Source organism: Cannabis sativa, chromosome 4 (assembly GCF_029168945.1).
Source record: "Cannabis sativa cultivar Pink pepper isolate KNU-18-1 chromosome 4, ASM2916894v1, whole genome shotgun sequence".
In the NCBI taxonomy this organism is placed as follows: Eukaryota; Viridiplantae; Streptophyta; class Magnoliopsida; order Rosales; family Cannabaceae; genus Cannabis; species Cannabis sativa.
In genome coordinates, this window is record NC_083604.1 from 3,883,154 (window position 1) to 3,902,960 (window position 19,807).

General features: G+C 28.9%; 3 protein-coding genes across 3 annotated transcripts; 2 read left to right on the top strand and 1 right to left on the bottom strand.

Moving 5' to 3' along the window:
• Window positions 1-1,935: 1,935 nt before the first annotated feature.
• On the bottom strand, window positions 1,936-5,183 carry LOC115712913 (uncharacterized protein At4g28440). Its single transcript, XM_030641332.2, has 3 exons — window positions 4,924-5,183; window positions 3,891-4,123; window positions 1,936-2,562 (listed from the first exon to the last, which is right to left on the bottom strand). The coding sequence occupies exons 2-3, from the start codon at window positions 4,111-4,113 to the stop codon at window positions 2,372-2,374; spliced, it is 414 nt and encodes a 137-aa protein (XP_030497192.2). The 5' UTR covers window positions 4,114-4,123; window positions 4,924-5,183; the 3' UTR covers window positions 1,936-2,371.
• An 8,528-nt stretch (window positions 5,184-13,711) lies between these two features.
• On the top strand, window positions 13,712-16,655 carry LOC115714925 (2-methylene-furan-3-one reductase). Its single transcript, XM_030643683.2, has 4 exons — window positions 13,712-14,213; window positions 14,591-14,914; window positions 15,467-15,626; window positions 16,214-16,655. The coding sequence occupies exons 1-4, from the start codon at window positions 13,800-13,802 to the stop codon at window positions 16,477-16,479; spliced, it is 1,164 nt and encodes a 387-aa protein (XP_030499543.2). The 5' UTR covers window positions 13,712-13,799; the 3' UTR covers window positions 16,480-16,655.
• Window positions 16,656-17,699: 1,044 nt separating this feature from the next.
• LOC115712181 (enoyl-CoA delta isomerase 1, peroxisomal-like) lies at window positions 17,700-18,767 on the top strand. The gene has a single exon (XM_030640430.2). It carries the CDS (start codon window positions 17,875-17,877, stop codon window positions 18,571-18,573), a length of 699 nt encoding a protein of 232 aa, XP_030496290.1. The 5' UTR covers window positions 17,700-17,874; the 3' UTR covers window positions 18,574-18,767.
• The last annotated feature ends 1,040 nt before the right edge of the window (window positions 18,768-19,807 follow it).

The window sequence follows — 19,807 nt, forward strand, 5'->3', positions numbered from 1 at the left end:
TGAAATAGGTCTATAAGATCATAATGGATGAAGAGTGAGACATAACCAACAACAAAATTGTTGGCAAAGAGAGCAGCTTTTTCTCAAAGCATTTTCTTTGTTTTAATAATCATAAAGAAGTATATTTAGAGATAAATAAACAAATGGGGTTGGATTTTGATAAGGAGTTTTTGAATTAAAACAGATAATATATATATATATATATTGGGTTAATTTATAACTATTTTACATATATACTACTGTACCACTTAAGGATATAGTGTGAGACAGTGGAAGTCTTGTGTGGACTTGAACTACCAAATAAGAATTAAAGAAAACCCACCAACAACAATTATTTCTCAAAAGAAAATCTATTATAACAAGTGCACTACCACACATAATCATGAACACTTAGCATATATATATATATGTGTGTGTATATGTATATAGTAGAGCACCTAACAAGTATGCTCAGCAGTGCATGCATGCTTACTTCATAATGCACTAATCCATAAATGTTCGAAAATGATAGTAGTAACTTAAATGAAGTTAAAACCATTCAGTACATAGATATATTTTCTTCTTTATAGTAAAAAAAAATGGTACTTTTTCAATCTAAGTATTTGATTAGTCCTCTACTTAGTCACGGGTTTTGTATTAATAAAGAAAACCCCATTTGAAAATATACACTAAAGTTATCTTAATGATGGTTTTATTGATCTTTAATTGGTATGTAATTAATTACCTCTTTATTGCCTATGTGTATATGACGTTGATAAAACGTAATGTCATATATCTATATTTTAGTCTCATGTATTTAATAAGAAGTTTCTTTTTCTTTTCTAATGACTTTTTTTTTTTGGGTCATTTGCCATGTGAATTTTGAGTGGTCCTTTCTCCATTTTAAGGGCAAGACAATGTGTGGAGCCTAAGTAGCACTTGAGCAAAGACAAAGATGATTGCATATGAGTATGTATGTGAGTAGGGACATGTACCCCATTACACTATCAACTCATTCCACTTATTTGCAATCCTGTTTGTGCATAACAAAAACCACTTACTCTTAAAAAAAAAAAAAAGAAATAAAGAAATGTACTACCAGATATTCATTTTCGAAGATTCAGATGGATATGGTTCCTTCCTTCCATATGGGGTTTTCCTTTTTCCTTTTTATTCATTATATAAGAAAAATTAACCTTAAAATAATCTCAATAAACAACACAACTCTATCTAATAATTAAAGCTTATTAATTTTGCTTAGTCCATTGTAGTGTAAGTTTTTCTATACATTTCAATATGAAAGTTTACCATTTTCATGATCTTACTTGCTCACAAAATGTACAGAGAAGATCATGTTGATTGAGACTCATGAATCATGATATATATTTTCCAATTTCATTTTTTTTATGTATATAATTAGAAAGGTTGAGCTTCTGCTGTCGTTTTAATAAAATCACTTACCGACCAAATTTCATTACGGGCCACTTTTGTTACGATTACTGTGACTTGTGATACTCCTAGTCACATTCAGAATAATAATACTAATAATAATGCCAACAAACAACATACCCTTTAAGAATTGGGTAATTAAATTCCAAAGATAAAGTTCACGGGAGGCTAAAACAAGGGCATATCCAGCTCAGACACGTCTCTGCATAAGATCTCATCACTCTACATTTGGAGCCCTACTAACCTCAACTTTCGAACCCTTTTTAACTTTTTCTGGCTCAAGTTTCAGAGTAGACCTCTTCCCGTGACACATAATTTATGTACTACAAATCCAAAAACCAAACTCATCAACTACACACTCTCACTTAATTCAGAGACTAGTCAGAGAATGGACGAGAATAAGCTTCTATGACTTTCCCACCACCACCACCCCTTTTCTTTATTTCTTTCTTTCTTCCTCAAAAAAACCAAGGCACATAGATAGAATGTACAAAAATGAAGGCAAAATTAAGTGAAAATAGCAAAAGGGCATATTAGCATTCAAGATATTAAGTAGGAGAAATCACATTCCAGTTATGCAGAAGAGACAATGGTGGCTTCATAGTGTTTATCTTATATGTATTCTTCGAAAAATAAATAGCTAATTGTAAACAGACAGCCAAATCCAAAAAGCCAGCTCCCTTCATATCAAACTTACCATATAACCAACCAACGATTGCACCCATTTTTTTTTTCTTTTGCTCAAGGTGAAATGCAACTCGAGGGTAGTAACTAAGCTTCAAGATTTCTTCTTCCTACTAGTAAAACTTTCATGAGATTGATTGGCGAAAAGATGCCCCGTAGAGAACCGTACTTCTTTTTTTTGTTTCTTTGCTGGGTTTCGATTTTTTTTTTATTATTATTTTCTTGGGCCAAAATGTAGAGGGAGCACCATCCTTGAAAATCACTCTTCAACAACGTTCACAAGTTCGTACTCGATCAGAGAAAGGTTGTTGTCTTCTTTCACGTTGAATTCTGCAGGTTCAGTGACTTCGACACGGCCCCACTTGTCCACAGCTAGCCTCATTGATCCTTTGAACATGTCGATTTTAGCATTCCGAAAGATAACGGTTGAACCCTCTTTCATCAGGTCCACTGGAAACATCAAGTAAGATTAATGCACATTTAAAAAAAGTAAAACACATTTGTTGGATAAAATTTGAATGAATAAAATACATTTGTTGGGAAAGAAAAAAAAACACATTCTTGGTAAATAAAACATACCAGCTACATAACCAGCACTGCGAAAGGGAAAAAAACCTTTCGTGTTCTTAGCTAGGATGCATAACCATCATTACGACAAGAAATCTTGCCTATAGTATTCTAGAACAGAAAACCATGCATATATCTACTCTACGTGAATATTTATTCTTTTCAGCAACTAGATTTGTAAGCTTGCAAAACCAAAGACCTCAAAAGAAGTAAAATATTTCTGTTGTTACTCAACTTCCCGTCAGCACCACCCCCTTAAGATATCTCCCAAAAAATACCTATTGCCCGGATAAAGACTTACTGAACATATTTGGCAATGAAATACACATCAATCACAATGAAATAGCTTTGGAAAGCTTGTCTAAATTAAGCTGAGGTCCATCTTGTTGTCAATAAAACAAACAAGCATCGAGTCATGGCAAGAAAAGAAGACACCCTGTCTAAAGACCCCAAAATAATATTGTGTAAAGACTTATGGAAGGAAAAAGAAAAGTTACCAAGTGAGTTCCACATGACAACTTAATCATCTTAGAAAACAGACAACAATGAGCAATGCAGAACTGACCAATGAATTCTAATAAAATTAAAAGCACAAAAACAATGAGAGACTCATGAATAATTAAAGTAGTTGAACACAAAATTAATAGCCTGTACGGTTCTTGCGGCCATCCGATTCCATCAGATTACAAATCCCTTCACTAACATACTTTTGTTTTAGGTTTCAAAGCTTTAGAATTTCAAACCTAGTCAGCTTATCTAAGTACGCTATACTAGGATTGCAAAAGCATCAGTCATATAGCACTGCCTAGACAACGACACCACATTGTAAACATACAAGATATGAGTTAAAAAAAGAAGAAGTATGAAGACAATGGTGATAAGACACTATAATGGTACAAGGTAGTCAATTTTAGAAACTTTCCAGTACACCTAACACGCAAGATTATCGTACGAAATGAAAATGAAAACAGAATTTTGTAAAAACAAAGACTACCATCCAACAATCACCATATATAAAAGCATAATATAAGAATAATATCTCTAAAATCCAGACAAAAGAAAATGAGCCCATAGTTAGCACACAAGAACATATGTTAACAGAACAGAAAAGTCCCCAGGAACAGAACATATGCATAATTATCAAAAGCCAGAAGGATTCTCAACATTCAGCAATGCATCAATTAAACAGAACATTAATTCAATATTCACACCTTGGTCATTTCTAGCTGTGAAAATAATCATTCCAGTCTCATCCCCAACCAAGCATTCAGCAATTCTCATTTGACGAACCTGGGGACCATCGGCACGGCCCTTCTGCAAAACCATTTTAGTACTGACAACCTTTACTGTGAGAGTGTGCCCACTGGTCCCAGGCCGCAGCTGCTCAACCTTGGTAAAGACTGGTTTCCTCAAACTTGTTTTTGATTCTGCCATTACAAGAAGCCTACACAACCAAATGTTAAAAAGTTTCATCAGAATTGCACAAAAAACATAAAAACCTCAACAACAACAACAAAATTTCATGTGTAGAAGTCTCAAATTCAACAATGAGGGGCACTTGATAGCTCTTAGGACCCATCAAAACAAAAATGCTCGAACATTTATTTTATACCTTCTCAATTGACAAAACAAATCGCATTAAACCCATTTCGATTAAAAGGAATAAAAGCAATTCAAACTTTCACATTTCACATTTCATCACACCTAATCCAGAAAAACTAAATACCATAAAACTATTATACCCCCAATACAAAATACCATGAAAGTATTATACCCCCAATACAAAGCAAAGGTCCTAATTTGAAAAGAGAGAAAAAATAACTAGGGCTTGATTGGCAACATTTTGTTTAATTGCTCATTTTAAAAATTGAAATGAATGGGTATAAGATACCTACATAAAAATATAAATACATATCACCAAATCAAATGCAGCAATACAGTACCACATTAATAAAATAAATACAAACAAAAATCCGTAATCTAGATTTCAAATCAGATATATCATCCATAACTAGCCAAATTACATAAAAACTAATCATAACCAACACATAAAACCCCATGAATTTCAATGTATAAATCCGCTTCGAATAAAAAATGAAACAGATCAGAAACATTCAACATAAACAAACAATTCCAGTTCCAAAAGATCACAACTTTGATTATAACGAATAAGATAATAAATTAAACAATAAAATTAAGATCAATGGATTAGAAAATGAAAACAAGAGATGGGCTTTAGATTACCTTGAGAATGAAATGAAAGGATTTGGGAAGAGAGGAGATCTGAAAAAAGTTAAGCCGTCACAGTCGGCTGATGAAGGAAGGAAATGAGGGTTTTGTATGAAGAGAAGAGAAGAGACTTTCTAATATTCTCTCTTTCACTTCACAATCATCCTCACCGTCCACCTCATCTTTCACTCTATCTCATTAAGTCTTCATTTCCTAAAGTCAATGACTTCATATTTTTCAAATTGACAATTTCTTTTTTTTTTTTTTTTGACATTCTCTTTTTTGAAAAAGAAAAATACTTGCACTTTATTTTACACCCTCATTAAAAAAAGATTATCAAAATTAAACCATATTAATAAGGCTAATTACGATTTTCGCCTTCTGAACTTTGACATCTACTAAATCATGTCTCTTGAACTTTTAAGGTCGTTAAAAATGCCCCCTGAACTATTGAAATTATTGAATTTAAAGACTTTTTTTCAATTTTAGTAAAAAAGTCTAACGTTGATGAAAATTCAAGAGATATAATTTAGTATATGTCAAAGTTCGAGGGACATGATTTGATAGATATCAAAGTCTGGGAATCATAGTTTAGTACATAAACAATCATTGAAATAATAAAATTGAATGAAATTAGACAAAAGTCCTTAAATCTAATAATCTCAATAGTTCATGGGACATTTTTAATGACTTTAAAAGTTCAGAAGGCATAATTTAATACATGCCAAAGTTCAGGAGACAAAAATCTTAATTAGTCTATTAATAATAATACATAGACCTTGTTGATTTAGCTTTTACAAGCCCTTTTTAATTTTTAGAAAACAAAAATGAAAAATTTTCTCTTTTTTTATTATATTATTTTTATTTTTATAATGTTTTTCATATTTTATTGCTTTTTTGACAATTTATTAGTATTATTTTATTATTACTTAGTTTTGTTGCTTTTAAAGTCTAATCAATTATTTACTAGTATTATTTCAAATTTACTACATAATTGTTTGTTTTGTATGTTTTGTGGTAGTTTTGTTTTTGTTTTGTACTACATAAGGGTGGTTTGTCATATATGGTAGTTTCACGTTTAAAGTACTTTTGGTTCATCCTAAGAATGATGTGTGCTAGACACCCTAAGTTCAAGAGATTTTTAAGATAAGTTTTTATTCACAACAATTATTATTTGGAATGTTTTTTCTAGTACTCGAATTAAAATTTTTATTTTCATTAAGTAGAGTGTGACATTAACTGAATTTTATATATTTTTATAGGTGGTTCTCTACTTCACTCACTTGTCTATTCAAGGATCTAAGGAGTTTCCATGAGATAAGTTTTTATTACAATTTATTTTTAAAATTTACTCTCTGAAACTTATACATGACATAAATTCTAAATTACTTATTTTAACATCTTTTAAAGAAATTACTAATTTCAACTATCTTTTATAGTTTTGCAAAAGCTTCAACTTTACTGGTAGGACTAAGATGGGTCAAAGGTGTTTTATTTTCAAACATTAAAGTTTTATTATCTAGCTTTCTTAGGGCATATCTCTCTTAGGTTAGTTGTAATTTTTTGTTACGACTCATAGATTGGCTAAGCATGCCCTTAGGATAGATAATGAGTTTTTTTGGATGAAAGAGACCCTCCTCTTTGTTGGTGCTTACTTTTTATGATCAATTAAAGTGATCATGACAAAAAAAAAAAGAATAAGCTAGGATTTGTAGCTTCTCCCAAAAGGACTTTTGAGAAGTTATTTTTAAAATTAAAATAAATTATAATTCATAATTTACTCACAAAAGATCTTCTTCTAATGATATCCAAACACTTTGAAAAATATTTTTCATTAAAAAAAAATCTTTATATAATAGTTATCCACATGGTAAAAATAAAATAAAGTTTATACTTATCTTACATTTCTAGCTGTAAGCAAAAATAAAAAGAAAGTTATTGCCTGATAATAATATAGGAAATATATGAGGTAGACACCCTTAAAAGGTTGAATGGGTGCACACTCAAATACATAAATTTGATTGGTGGTTTACTTTTGTTATTAGTTGTTACGGTGAGCCTACACTGCATAGTAATATTTCCCTCCTAATAAAAAGTAGGGCATTTTACAATTTTGTATACATTATTTTAATTAATTACAAAATATGTGCAAAAAAACTTATTATCATTTTCTCATACATTTTTATATATAATTAAAAACTTTTTTTCAATTTCTTTAATAATATATATATGGTAATAATTATTAATTATTATATATATGGTAATATTTGCTATGTTTATTTTTATGTTTATAATTATAATAAAAAACATACCAATAATATAAAATATTTTATATATGTGTTTATTTTATTTTCTATTAATTAAACATACTAATTTAATAAACAAAATAATAATATTCACATAAGTTTATTATATCACTCTATTATGTTTATTTTTTAGTAATTTTTTAGAAAATAAATAATATATATAAAAAGATTGTTTATCTTTATCTTTTTCTTTATTTATTGTGTCATGTTTATTTTTTCTAATTAAATAATTTTTGGAGTTTTATAAAGTTATGTTTGTTTATTTATTTTTTGATGTAAGAATTATACTTCAATAGAAAATTCGTTCACTAATTCATTAGAAAATAATCAATATATAGAAACAATAAAAAAAATATACTTATTTCAGTATAGTATAAATTGTCTATGTCTATTTTTATGTTTACAATTATAATAAACATACTAATAACATAAAATACTTTGTATATATATGTTTATTTTGTTTTCTATTTATTAAACATACTAATTTAATAAACAAAATAATAATATTCAGATATGTTTATTATATCATTCTATGTGTCATGTTTATTTTTAGTAATTTTAAGTATTGATTTATATTTATATACATTAATGTTTATAATTTTGATATTGTATTTTATTTTTAAAAAATCTTATTAAATTATAATAATTCATACTAAAATAGATAATAAACATTTATCTTTTAATAACAAAAATTAACTTATTTAATTTTATAAAACTGTTTAATTAATTTTAAGAAATTGTTTATTTTGAGTTTTAATAAACATAGTTTATTATTTAATGATTAAAATGTATGATTTCATGTAATAAGTTTTCAAAATATATAAGTTTTTAAAATAATTTTTTTTTGCATATTTTTTGTAATTATGTTGTTTTTGTTGTACATTTATGAAAAAAGCCCTAAAAAGTATGGATAATTATATTAGGAAAATTTTATAGGGATAATTACATAAAAACACTAATTTTTGTAAAATCTTTACATTCTTACGTGCAAAGATTTTTTTTTTATATATATTTTTATGGTATTCTATAAAAATACAAGAAAACAAGAAAACAACCACATAAAAGTAGCAAGAAAACAACATAAAAATAACATCAAAACTACATAAAAAAATAATATACAAACAATAAAAAATCAACAACAAAATAACAAGAGTACAATATAAAAGATCATATTTTATGTAAATAAAATCTAAAAAAACTGTAAAAATATTGAAAATTTTATACACACCGTATTTTTGTAATTTTTTTTTTTTTGAAATTATCCCAAGTTTATAATCCATACTTAAAAAATCACACAATTACTAAAACAACACCCCGTAATTATACTATACTATTTTATCCTAATAATTTTTACTCTTACCCAAACTACCCCACCCATTTAATTTTTTCAAAAATCTCAAAAGTCTCTCTCTCTCTCTCTCTCTCTCTCTCTCTCTCTCTCTCTCTCTCTCTCTCTCTCTCGTGCCTAATGAACCCGACGAACCCTCTGCCTGTTGGGTTTTGTGCCCTAAATAAAATTCATTTCAATATAATCAGATTCACTAATTAATAAAGATCAGAAATCATTTTATGTTGCATGGTTCACATAATTTATTTCATGATTATATTTAATGTATAAATTCTATTAAGTCCAGAACATATGTATTTGTACATGATTATAGTGTTGTCAGCACAGTGAAATAAAATCATGATTATATGTTCAAAAGTTTAATTTCCTGATTTGTCAGTTCACTGGATTTAGACTGGCATGATAATCAACGATAGGTATGCTTACATCTTGGATAAGTGTTATGTCCTTTCCAGGGCATTGACAAAGTTTACCAGTATCGGATGTATGGAGTATACATTGGAAGAGACCAATATTGATCTTGGTAAAGATATTATAATACTTACCGTTGTATCTTTCTGAGTCAATATCACTGATTGATCTTAGATCAAAAGATCTTAATCTTGACATGCTTATGTTCAATCTCAGGAGTGTTATTCATGTTCTTTGATTTGTTAGTTAAGCCTACTTTTTTGGTCCGGGTGATACGTACATTTTGGGAACATGATAGTATAATTGAGTAGGAGCGCTAAACATAAATATGGAATTTATAGCTTCTATCAAGACATAGGAGTGAAACGATGATTTCCTTTGAGCTTGGCTTAATAGAGATAAATGGAAGAGCTCTTGTTTCAGTGATTATATTTTAGTTCACTGAAATATCATTTATAGGAAGCTAAGTGTTTTAAGGATAAAATACAATGAGGGGTGAAACGGTAAATTTATCCCTACTCGGTGTAATCATTTATAGAGGATCTTTGATTATTGAGATTAGAATGATGGTTAAATGTTTATAGCGTATCTATATCGTGGAACATATAAAACGTTCTATATGACTGAGAGTGCAATTCCAAGTTCTATGAGTGGATGCAATAAGGAATTAATAAGTTAGGGAATTTACTTGGTGAATTCTAGTTCTGCTTATTGGAAGCTCGGTTGTATAGACCCATGGTCCCATACTAGTTGAGACCATACTACTTGTAAGACTCGGATAATTGATTTTAATTAATTAATTATAATTCTAAAATCAGACTATGTCTTGCTTGGTTTTCATTTATTTTTTTAAAAAAGAAAAAAAAATATTATTTTATATACTGCTGGTTTGATGAAAGTAAAGTTGTTGTGATCATACAAATTGCACACTTTATAATTCTATTGGTTCCAAAATGAAGACTAACTTATTCTATTATTTGCACTTTCAGTAGTGGGGTGATGCTATTTTCTTCCCATGAGTTTGAGATCATTGGGAGAAGAAGAGGGCCATGAATGAGCTTTCACTTAGAGCTGGTTTCTCTCAAGAAGCTGTCGTGTGGCATAAACTTACTAAAGTAACTTTTACAAGAATAAATGTAATAATGTATTCAATTCATATATGTTTAGTTTATTATCATGATATCCTCACTTAACTCAAGCAATCAAAATATACCTGTAAATTATTCTTTTTGGGTAAGATTATTTTATTTCATTTTTGAACAAATTGTGGGTAAGATTATGGACTATTGAGCAGTATTACATTTTGTATAATTTTAACCTAATGTAAATGAAACAAATATAGACAACTCCTAAATAAAAAATGAAAATGGAGAAGGAAATTAAAAAAATTGTTGAATAAAATTATGATCATATAAGTAACACTATTAATTAATAAGAGCAATATATTCATGCAATATACTTAGTACTATTTATTGGAAAATGATAGTGATGTTGCTCATAGCCATGGAAATATTAGGATTGCTTATTTGGATTCGACCAGTCATTCTATCACTAGAATGAGACTCAGTAATAATATTGATCTTTATGAACCAAGAATTTAATAATTTAAATATATATTTATATATTATATAACTTTATCAATCTATTCTATATAAAGTGTGCTTATATAACTGAAATTCTTGTTTTATGAGAAATTCATGGATGACTTTTAATTTTTATTTAATAAAATAATAAAATATTATTTATATATAATACAATAATAATAAAACAAATCCTATTAATATTTGAACTGATATTAAATAGCTCTTCCCCCATTTAAAAAAGAAAACAACCGAGCATTTATGCTGCCTCTAAGGTCACATCATCTTTCTTTTTCTCAGATCTGTTTTGTTTTTCTTTTTCAGGCTGGTCGAGCTTCTGCAATTGAAACAGGGACAAAGCTTTACATATCAAACTTGGAATATGGTGTTTCAAACGAAGATATTAAGGTTACTTTCCGCATTATTTCTAATTATATTTTTTTCCCTTCATATATACATATATGTATTAGTTTTAAATAAACATTTTAGATTATTCTTTGTTTATTCTGAGATTCCGAAGTACTACAAAATTTAAAGATCAACAGAGCTCAAAACATTTAGGATTATGATTGAGATAGTTCTATTTAGCATAGTATTCATTTACGCGAGCAGTATATGACGTTGAGTAGAAATCACTTTCTTTATTATCATGTTAAAGTCTAAAGTAAACATGGGTATGCATGCACACATCAAACATTGTCTTACATAAACATTAATGGAATCATGGAACAAGCAGTATTTTTCTTGTATGGTCGAAATATGAATTGTGCAGGAGTTTTTTTTTCTGAAGTTGGTGATCTGAAACGTTATTCAATCCATTATACGACCGAAGCGGTAGATCGAAGGTACCTAGCAAAGTTTGGCATAATTAGATCCTTTCTGATGATTCATTCTATGCTACTGTAGCTTAGAAAAAAATGCTCTTTTTCTTAGTGATTAAATCTTTTGATCAACTAATAATTAATAATAAAAATAAAATAAAATATCTAATTGAAATACACCTCACCATACGTGTGTATATATATAAGTATATATAATGCAATTCAAAAATAAATTAACCATTATATATGACTTACACTACACTAAAATTAATTATCATTTATTACCCTGATTTTAATGTTTGATTTATCTATTTTGTAGATTTCTCAAATAAATTAGTATCATCATCATAATTTTATTTATGTTTATGATTTTATTTATTTTATAGATTTCTCAAATAAATTAGTATCATCATCTACCTATTGTTTATGCAATAGAGAGGTAAAAGTTTCATATTTTTAAAGAGGGCTTAAACAAGTTTATTCTTTTATATATATCAACCATAAGTTATATATGATCATAATTTTATTTATGTTTATAATTTGAATTTCTATATTAATAGTATTATTGACTGAAGTATTATGTGTCTCAATCTTAATTTCAATTTCAATAGGTATGTTCATTGTTATATATTCATATGAATTTTAATAATAAAAAATACATATAATTTTTATTAATTATGGTTAGAAAAAAAAAGGGTCACGTAGAACTTAACAAGTTTTTAATCTTTGAAAAATTCTCCAAATGAGTTTTTAAAATAGCTTAAAATACTTCTATTCTTTATGTAGTTCTTTACATATAGATTTTTAGCTCTACTTTAAATTTTTTTCGTTTTTAAATTTTTTTTTTATTCTATTTTAAATTTATATATATATATTGTATATAACATGTGAAAGAGTTGTTCCAATTCTGTTCTTAGAAAGCCATTATAGCTAATTTCTATTCTATATATAAAGTGTGCCAGAATTTTTGGTTTATGAGAAATTCAAGGGTGATTTTTTATTTATATTATTAATAAAATGATTTATTATTAAAAATAAAATAGTTTATGAGAAATTCATAGGTGACTTTTTATTTATATTAAAAATAAAATGATTTATTATTAAAAATAAAATAGTTTATGAGAAATTTATGGGTCACTTTTTATAGTTTTACATGCCTTTCATAAGTTGATTTTTTTAATTAAATAAGCTATGCACACCATGTCTAATCATTTTAAATGAAAATACATCACGGTTTGCAGGAACATCGCCGCTTTGTCGACACTATCATATTCAATTTATCAACGAAAAAGTGGACAATCCAGATATATGCGGACCCGGCTAGAATGAAAACTGCAAAATACAAAAATTACACTATTGTCTCTATCGAAGCAAATGAAGATTGAAATCCACCAATGACTATCATTAGTTTTCTTATCTACAATTTTTAGACAAATGCTATCCTCAATTATCAATAATTTAGAGATTGATTTTTAATTTTCTTTTTATCTTACACCCATTTAAGTAATGTTTCTTTAAGTATTGGAACATCAATTTTTAATTTATTTTTGGATTAATTTAAGAATATATTTAAATCATCAAGCTTTTTTAAACACTAATATATTGCATTCGGTATTCACTTTTAATTGATAACAATATAAACTATAATATTCAGATACACATAATAATAATCTCATCTAATAACTAATAATATTTTTTCTTTAATTTTTAATTGTATCACTTTCAAATAACATAGAAAAAAACCTAGCATAAAATTTAATATACGTGCATCGTACGTAGTTTTTTTGCTAGTATTACAATATATGTGCATAATAACTTATTTTTCTATAATTACACATTTTATTTATTATGAAGAAAATTATTTTCAATTTATTATACAATGTATAAATAATAAGTATTTGATTGTGGGAATTTATTCCCATTCATTATTATAATTAATGAATAATGTTATATTAATAATTATTTTATATAATTTTAAAAACCAACTATTATTATAAATATTGAAAGTTTATATTTAGATTAAATTACTATTTAATTCTGTGTTATAAAATTATTATTCAAATACATACTATATCTAAATACAATATATTTAAATTTTAAACATTTATATTTATAAAAATTATAACGTTCAAGAAGAAGAGTAATTTTCGAGATGAATGTACAATGTTGAAGAATAAATTGATATAAAAATTTCACACTAATTTAGTGGTCTGACCCTAAATATGCTAAAAAAACACTTTTTTTTTTTGAAACAAAAAGATTTATTGAGTAACCAATACCATACATTTTTCAAATAACACTGTTAAAAAAAAAAAATTAACAAAACAGAAAATGCATATAAATAAAATAAAAAAAAAAAAAAAGTTAAAATGTAGAGAAGAGTAGAGAAGATAAGCCGTTAAGCCTTAAGGGACAGTTGGAAGCAATGTATGCCATTGCCACTCTCACCTTCCCAACTCCCCAATTGCGCCTTAATCCACACCCATTTTCCATCACTTTCCCGGGAATCTCTAAAACTTTCTCTTCTACTATCTTCTCCTCACCCCACAAACTCTACCTTTCCCATGTTCCTTCTCGTGCTCTCAGAGTCTCCGCTAGTTCCCAACCCTCTTCCCCTGCCTCAACCGAGACCTCGAAGCTCTCTTCTGTCCCATCCCAGATGAAGGCTTGGGTGTACGGAGAATATGGAGCTGTAGATGTTTTGAAGTTGGAGAGTAATGTTTCGGTCCCAGAAGTGAAAGATGACCAGGTCTTGATTAAAGTAGCTGCCGCTGCTCTTAACCCAGTTGATTTCAAGAGAAGACTCGGCAAGTTCAAGGCCACTGATTCACCACTTCCGGTAAGTTCTTCATTTTCTTTCGAGCTTTTATAGTTTTTAGTCTGATGGGTTGATGAGAAAATGCCTGACTCGTATTGGGTATTATTAGATTTTCCCATTCATTAGCTGCTTTAGAAAATTTTCTGTTTTCTTAGTCTGTTTGGTTGATGAGAAAATGCCAGACTCAAAACTGAGTACTCTTATAATTTTCTCATTCATTAGATAATCGTGTTTGGTTGCACAAACTACCAAAAATTACACTATGAGACCATAAAAAAAACCATAAATTTACATTGTTGCAAATTTAACATTTTCATGTTGTTAATGGTTATAAATATTATTTTGAGTATGAAACTTGTAGGGTCACAAGTTCTGATTTTTTCTTATTGGTTTTGAAGACTGTTCCAGGGTATGATGTAGCTGGTGTGGTAGTAAAGGTTGGGAGTGAAGTGAAGGAGTTAAAAGTAGGGGATGAAGTATATGGAGACATACATGAGAAAGCCTTGGATGGTCCTAAGCAATTTGGGTCTCTTGCTGAGTACACTGCTGTTGAAGAGAAACTTGTGGCCTTGAAACCTAAGAATATTGACTTTGCTCAGGCTGCTGCACTTCCTCTTGCCATTGAAACTGCTTATGAGGGCCTTGAAAGGACTGGATTTTCAGCTGGAAAATCTATTCTTGTTTTGAATGGTGCTGGTGGAGTTGGAAGCTTGGTCATTCAGGTATCTTTTTAGTTTTACCTACATTGCTAAAAACAGAATAGTTACAATGGAAAACGACAATGATTACAAACCATGTTCCAAATTCCAATCATGTGTAATAAAACTACAGTAACTTCTTAAGCATTAAAATTAACATAGAACGTAATTTTCATAATGAGCACTATAAATCTTACCTTAACTCGTTAACACTCATTGAAATTTGAGGCATGTAGGCCTAGTTTAAATTCTGAGCTACAATTCACTCCAAAGCATAATCATTTGCATGAGCAAACCACATACTTTGAAATGCACATATTAGCTGTTATTAAGTCATTACATAATTGGTCTCCTGAGCACATAATCCTTTTGTTATTCAATTCAGTAATTACTAATTACTCTAATATACATCAATTATTACAAGAGAGTGAGTGAGTTACTGACCACAAATCATTCCAATATGGAAGTATTGGGAATGAAATGCATTTGAAATTTAATGTATAAGCCGTTGCATATTGTTTTCATTCTCTTAATTAATAGTAAAGCTGTCAATTTCTGTGTCTTGGTTCTTCACAGCTGGCAAAGCACGTATTTGGTGCTTCAAGAGTTGCAGCCACTGCAAGCACAGGAAAACTGGAGTTCTTGAAAAGCTTAGGTGTTGATTTGGCCATTGATTACACAAAAGAAAACTTCGAAGATCTTCCAGAGAAGTTTGATGTTGTTTATGATGCTATCGGTAAGCTTTATTCATTAACTGCATCCGCAACAATCCTTTTACTCAAACCCGAATAATAACAAAAACAGAAATTTATGTTTCTTTTCTCCTGGTATTGAACCAGAGTTTTTCATTGGGGTAGGCATGATAATTTTCTTAGGGGTCATTTGGTATCTCATACATTATTTTGAAAAGTTAATGTAAAATTATCAATATGTGTTATCCATTGCATGAATGTTTAGAAACCACCTTAAAAAGCTTTAAAAGCTTTAAGATTACCTCTCAGGGCTTCAAAAATAGAAAAATTTCATTACCAAAATGAGATTGTTGAAGATCTCCATTTATATGGAAAGATTACACCATACCAAACAACTCCTAGAGTCCAATAAAACTAATCAGTTGCGGACTTTAAAATTGAAGGGATAAAAGATTGAGGAGGCATATGACAGTTTTGAGGATATATATTTTTCTCTTGTAGTGAATTAAGGATTTTGAAGGTGGCAAAACAAAACAAGGAAAACTTTTACTCTTGGGTTTAAGATTAGGATATATTTTCAACCAATACATTATTATCATCTCAAATATTTTCTATATTATGACAATGGCAGGGCAATGCGATAGAGCAGTGAAAGCCATTAAAGAAGGGGGAAGCGTAGTGGCCTTAACCGGAGCGGTTACGCCTCCTGGTTTCAGATTTGTGGTCACTTCAAACGGTGAAGTTTTAAAGAAATTGAATCCATATTTGGAGAGTGGGAAAGTGAAGCCAATCATAGATCCGAAAGGGCCATTTCCATTTTCACAGGTTGTTGAGGCTTTCTCTTACATTGAAACCAACAGAGCTGTGGGGAAGGTTGTCATTCATCCAATTCCATAAGACGAAATATATCTAAATAAATAAAAGCCATTTTTTCAAGGCATTTGAATTATATACGCTATGGATAATATTGCACTATAAACTCGAAAGTTAGTCTGTATAAATTAATGGTATAAGTGTTCAATGTTCTCTACCATTTTAAATTTTACTTCCATCTATAAATATTACTTGTTTTATTATCATGTGTATTGGTATATGCTTTTCTTGTTTTAGCATCATCACATTCTCATGCAGAACTAGAGCCAAAAAAAAAAAAAAAAAACTTTTATATTCAGAGCAGCGCTATGGGGACACGTGAGACACATTCTATAATAGATTAACGGTATTCTATAATTAAATAAGTTTAATCAAATATTAAATTACACTAAAAATAATATTTTCACTAAAATTTAAATTTGGTGTATATAATTCATTCAGTGACGCTTTAAAAACAGTATTTCTATAATGCATTCTTTTAAAATATATCTATCCATATGAACCTTAATTTGTTGCATCTAAAAAGATTTGTTTAGCTTAATTTTTGTATGGTCGACTATGTTATAGCTATTTAAGACATTCAAATATACTGAAAATAAAGTTTAAACAATCCTTAGCACGTGAAACTTTTTTATTTTATACGTGAAATAAACAAGGTTCAAACTCTTTTATTTTGACAAATAATTATAAAAAAAAATAAGAATAAAATTGCTATTAGACATCAGTAGTGTCTAGTATGTTCAAGACGTGTCGCCTTATGATTGGTTAGAGATACTCTATAAAAGTTATTATATTAAATTATATAGGACCCGATACTTAATTACATCAATAGCGATATTGACACGTAGAAGGGTACTAAGCACCAGTAGTAGCCCTTTAGCATTTTTCAAAAAGAGCATTGCTATTAGATAACTATAAATGTTATTCTATTATAAACTATATGAGACCCAATACTTAATTACACTAATAATAATATTAACACATAAGAGGGTACTAATAATACCTTTTACCATTTCTTCAACTCTACGTAAATTGTTATTCATTGCTACACAAAAAAAAAAAAAACTCTACATAAATTCATTTTCAATACATCAATTAAAGCATTATATATCAATAATTAGTACGCTAATAATTATTCTACCTAACTATCCCTTAATTATTAATTAATTATATATCAAATAAACCAATCTCATTAAATTCAAAATCATATGCCATACGTAAGTAACTTAACTAACATGGCCTACTATTCCTAACCACCTTATTTTTCCCTAACCAATTAATTTTTGTTCTTCTATTTGGAGTTTGAAGAACTTTTTAAAGCTTTAAACTTCTTCCTCCCATATTTTTTATTTTTTTTCTTTTTAATTTCACAAAGTCATTGAAGAGGCACCCATTATCACAGAAGGTTCAAATTCAATTATGTGCACGTTAGTGAAGAAAGGCAAAATCTTCATACTAACCCTAACGGCTCAAGATGAACACAGGCTAAACCCAACTCTTATCGATTCAATTCACTCAGCCATACGCAGAGTCAGGTCAGAGGCTTCTTCTTCCTCATCTTCCGCTCTCATTACCACAGCCCAAGGAAAGTTCTTCTCCAATGGCTACGACCTTGATTGGGTTGGTTCATCCCAAACCCGTGGTCCTCTTCTCGAATCCAAGCTCAAACCACTCATCGCAGACCTTATATCGCTCCCCTTACCGACCATAGCCGCCGTTTCCGGCCACGCCTCTGCTGCCGGATTCATACTCGCTTTAAGCCACGACTACGTTCTCATGAGGAAAGACAGAGGATTCATCTACATGAGCGAGCTCGATATTCGACTACCGATCTCGACCTGGGTCGTGGCTTTGATCAAGTGCAAGGTCGGCGCGCCAGCGACTCGGCGGCTTCTTCTTCTGACGGCAGCGAAGGTAACGGCTAAAGATGCTATGGAAAAGGGAATTATTGATTCGGCGCACGATAGTGCTGAGTCGACGGTTAAGGAGGCGGTTGGTTTGGCGGAGAAGTTAGTGGAGAGGAAATGGGATGGTGACGTGTATGCCCAGATAAGGATGGAACTGTTCTCTGAGGTCTGGGGTCAAATTCGCGTGGACAACTGTGCATCCAGGCTTTGATTATTGGGCCGGCCTTGCCAAAGGCCCATATCTATCTAAATCTACATATAGGGGTTTTTTTTTGGATAAATATGGGAATATACAATAGAGTTCACTTTTTTATATGACAAAAATAAATAATGTAAAAAAATATAGGATTAAAAAATAATTAAAGTTTGAAATATGAAAAAATATAATAAATAAATTTGATAAAACTTTAATAATGAGTTTTTCTGGAAAAGTCATTAGAAAAGTTATTATTGCCAAAAAAGTAATTGAAAAAGTCACTAAAAGTAGATGTCTTAGTATAAATAAAAATAGAATTAATTTTATAATATATTGGATAAAAATAAATAACACAAAATAACTCAGTTTATAATTGAAATATAACCGGTTTTGAAATATAATGAATAAAAAAAATAACACAAAATAAATCAAACCAGTGTTATAATGAATAAAAATTAATAACACACGAAATAACTCAAAATGATTATAACTAAAATAAAATCAGCTATAATGAACACAAAAAAGTAACATGCAATAACTCAAACTAATTGCAAATAAAAAACAAAGAGAAAGTCAATTACTTAAACATTAAAACATATATTAAAGACAAAATTAGTTCCACAACAAAATATCTCATAACACATAATACCTCATACAACCCGTTATAATTTTTTTTTAAAAAAAAATGGGAATTAATTCTAAAAAATATTAAGGCATAAATATGAAAATAATCGGTTCCATAATAAAATAAATAAACTCAAATTATAACACATAAACTCAAATAATAACACACAATAACTTAAATATAATATGAAGAAACCAGCTATATTTATTAACTAATTAAAAATTTGAGAAAAAATTAGTTCCGTAAAAGAACTAAGATAAAAACACACACACAAAAATCAGTTAAATAAAATAACTCAAACAAAAATACCCATTTAACATGCTTCAACCTACCAAATAATTACACTCATATCATATCTACCCCAAAACACTCATTCATTATGATATATAACCGGTTTTATTTTAGTTATAACTGATTTGAGTTATTTCGTGTTATTTGTTTTTATTTATTATAACACTGTTATAGAACCGGTTCTATTTTAATTATAACTGGTTTGAGTTATTTTGTGTTATTTTTTTTATTCATTATGTTACAGAACCATTTATATTTTAATTATAACCGGTTTGAATTATTTTGTGTTATTTTTTTTATTCATTATATTATAGAACCGGTTCTATTATTAAT

What these genes read in the sequence shown, in the direction of transcription:
- LOC115712181 (XM_030640430.2), top strand. Translation starts at nt 17,875, where the DNA reads ATGTGCACGTTAGTGAAGAAAGGCAAAATCTTCATACTAACCCTAACG.
- LOC115712913 (XM_030641332.2), bottom strand. Translation starts at nt 4,113, where the DNA reads ATGGCAGAATCAAAAACAAGTTTGAGGAAACCAGTCTTTACCAAGGTT. An exon ending in CACAGCTAGAAATGACCAAG is followed by an intron (nt 2,563 to 3,890) that starts GTGTGAATATTG and finishes TGATGTTTCCAG; the next exon opens with TGGACCTGATGAAAGAGGGT.
- LOC115714925 (XM_030643683.2), top strand. Translation starts at nt 13,800, where the DNA reads ATGTATGCCATTGCCACTCTCACCTTCCCAACTCCCCAATTGCGCCTT. An exon ending in CCACTGATTCACCACTTCCG is followed by an intron (nt 14,214 to 14,590) that starts GTAAGTTCTTCA and finishes TTGGTTTTGAAG; the next exon opens with ACTGTTCCAGGGTATGATGT. An exon ending in TGTTGTTTATGATGCTATCG is followed by an intron (nt 15,627 to 16,213) that starts GTAAGCTTTATT and finishes TGACAATGGCAG; the next exon opens with GGCAATGCGATAGAGCAGTG.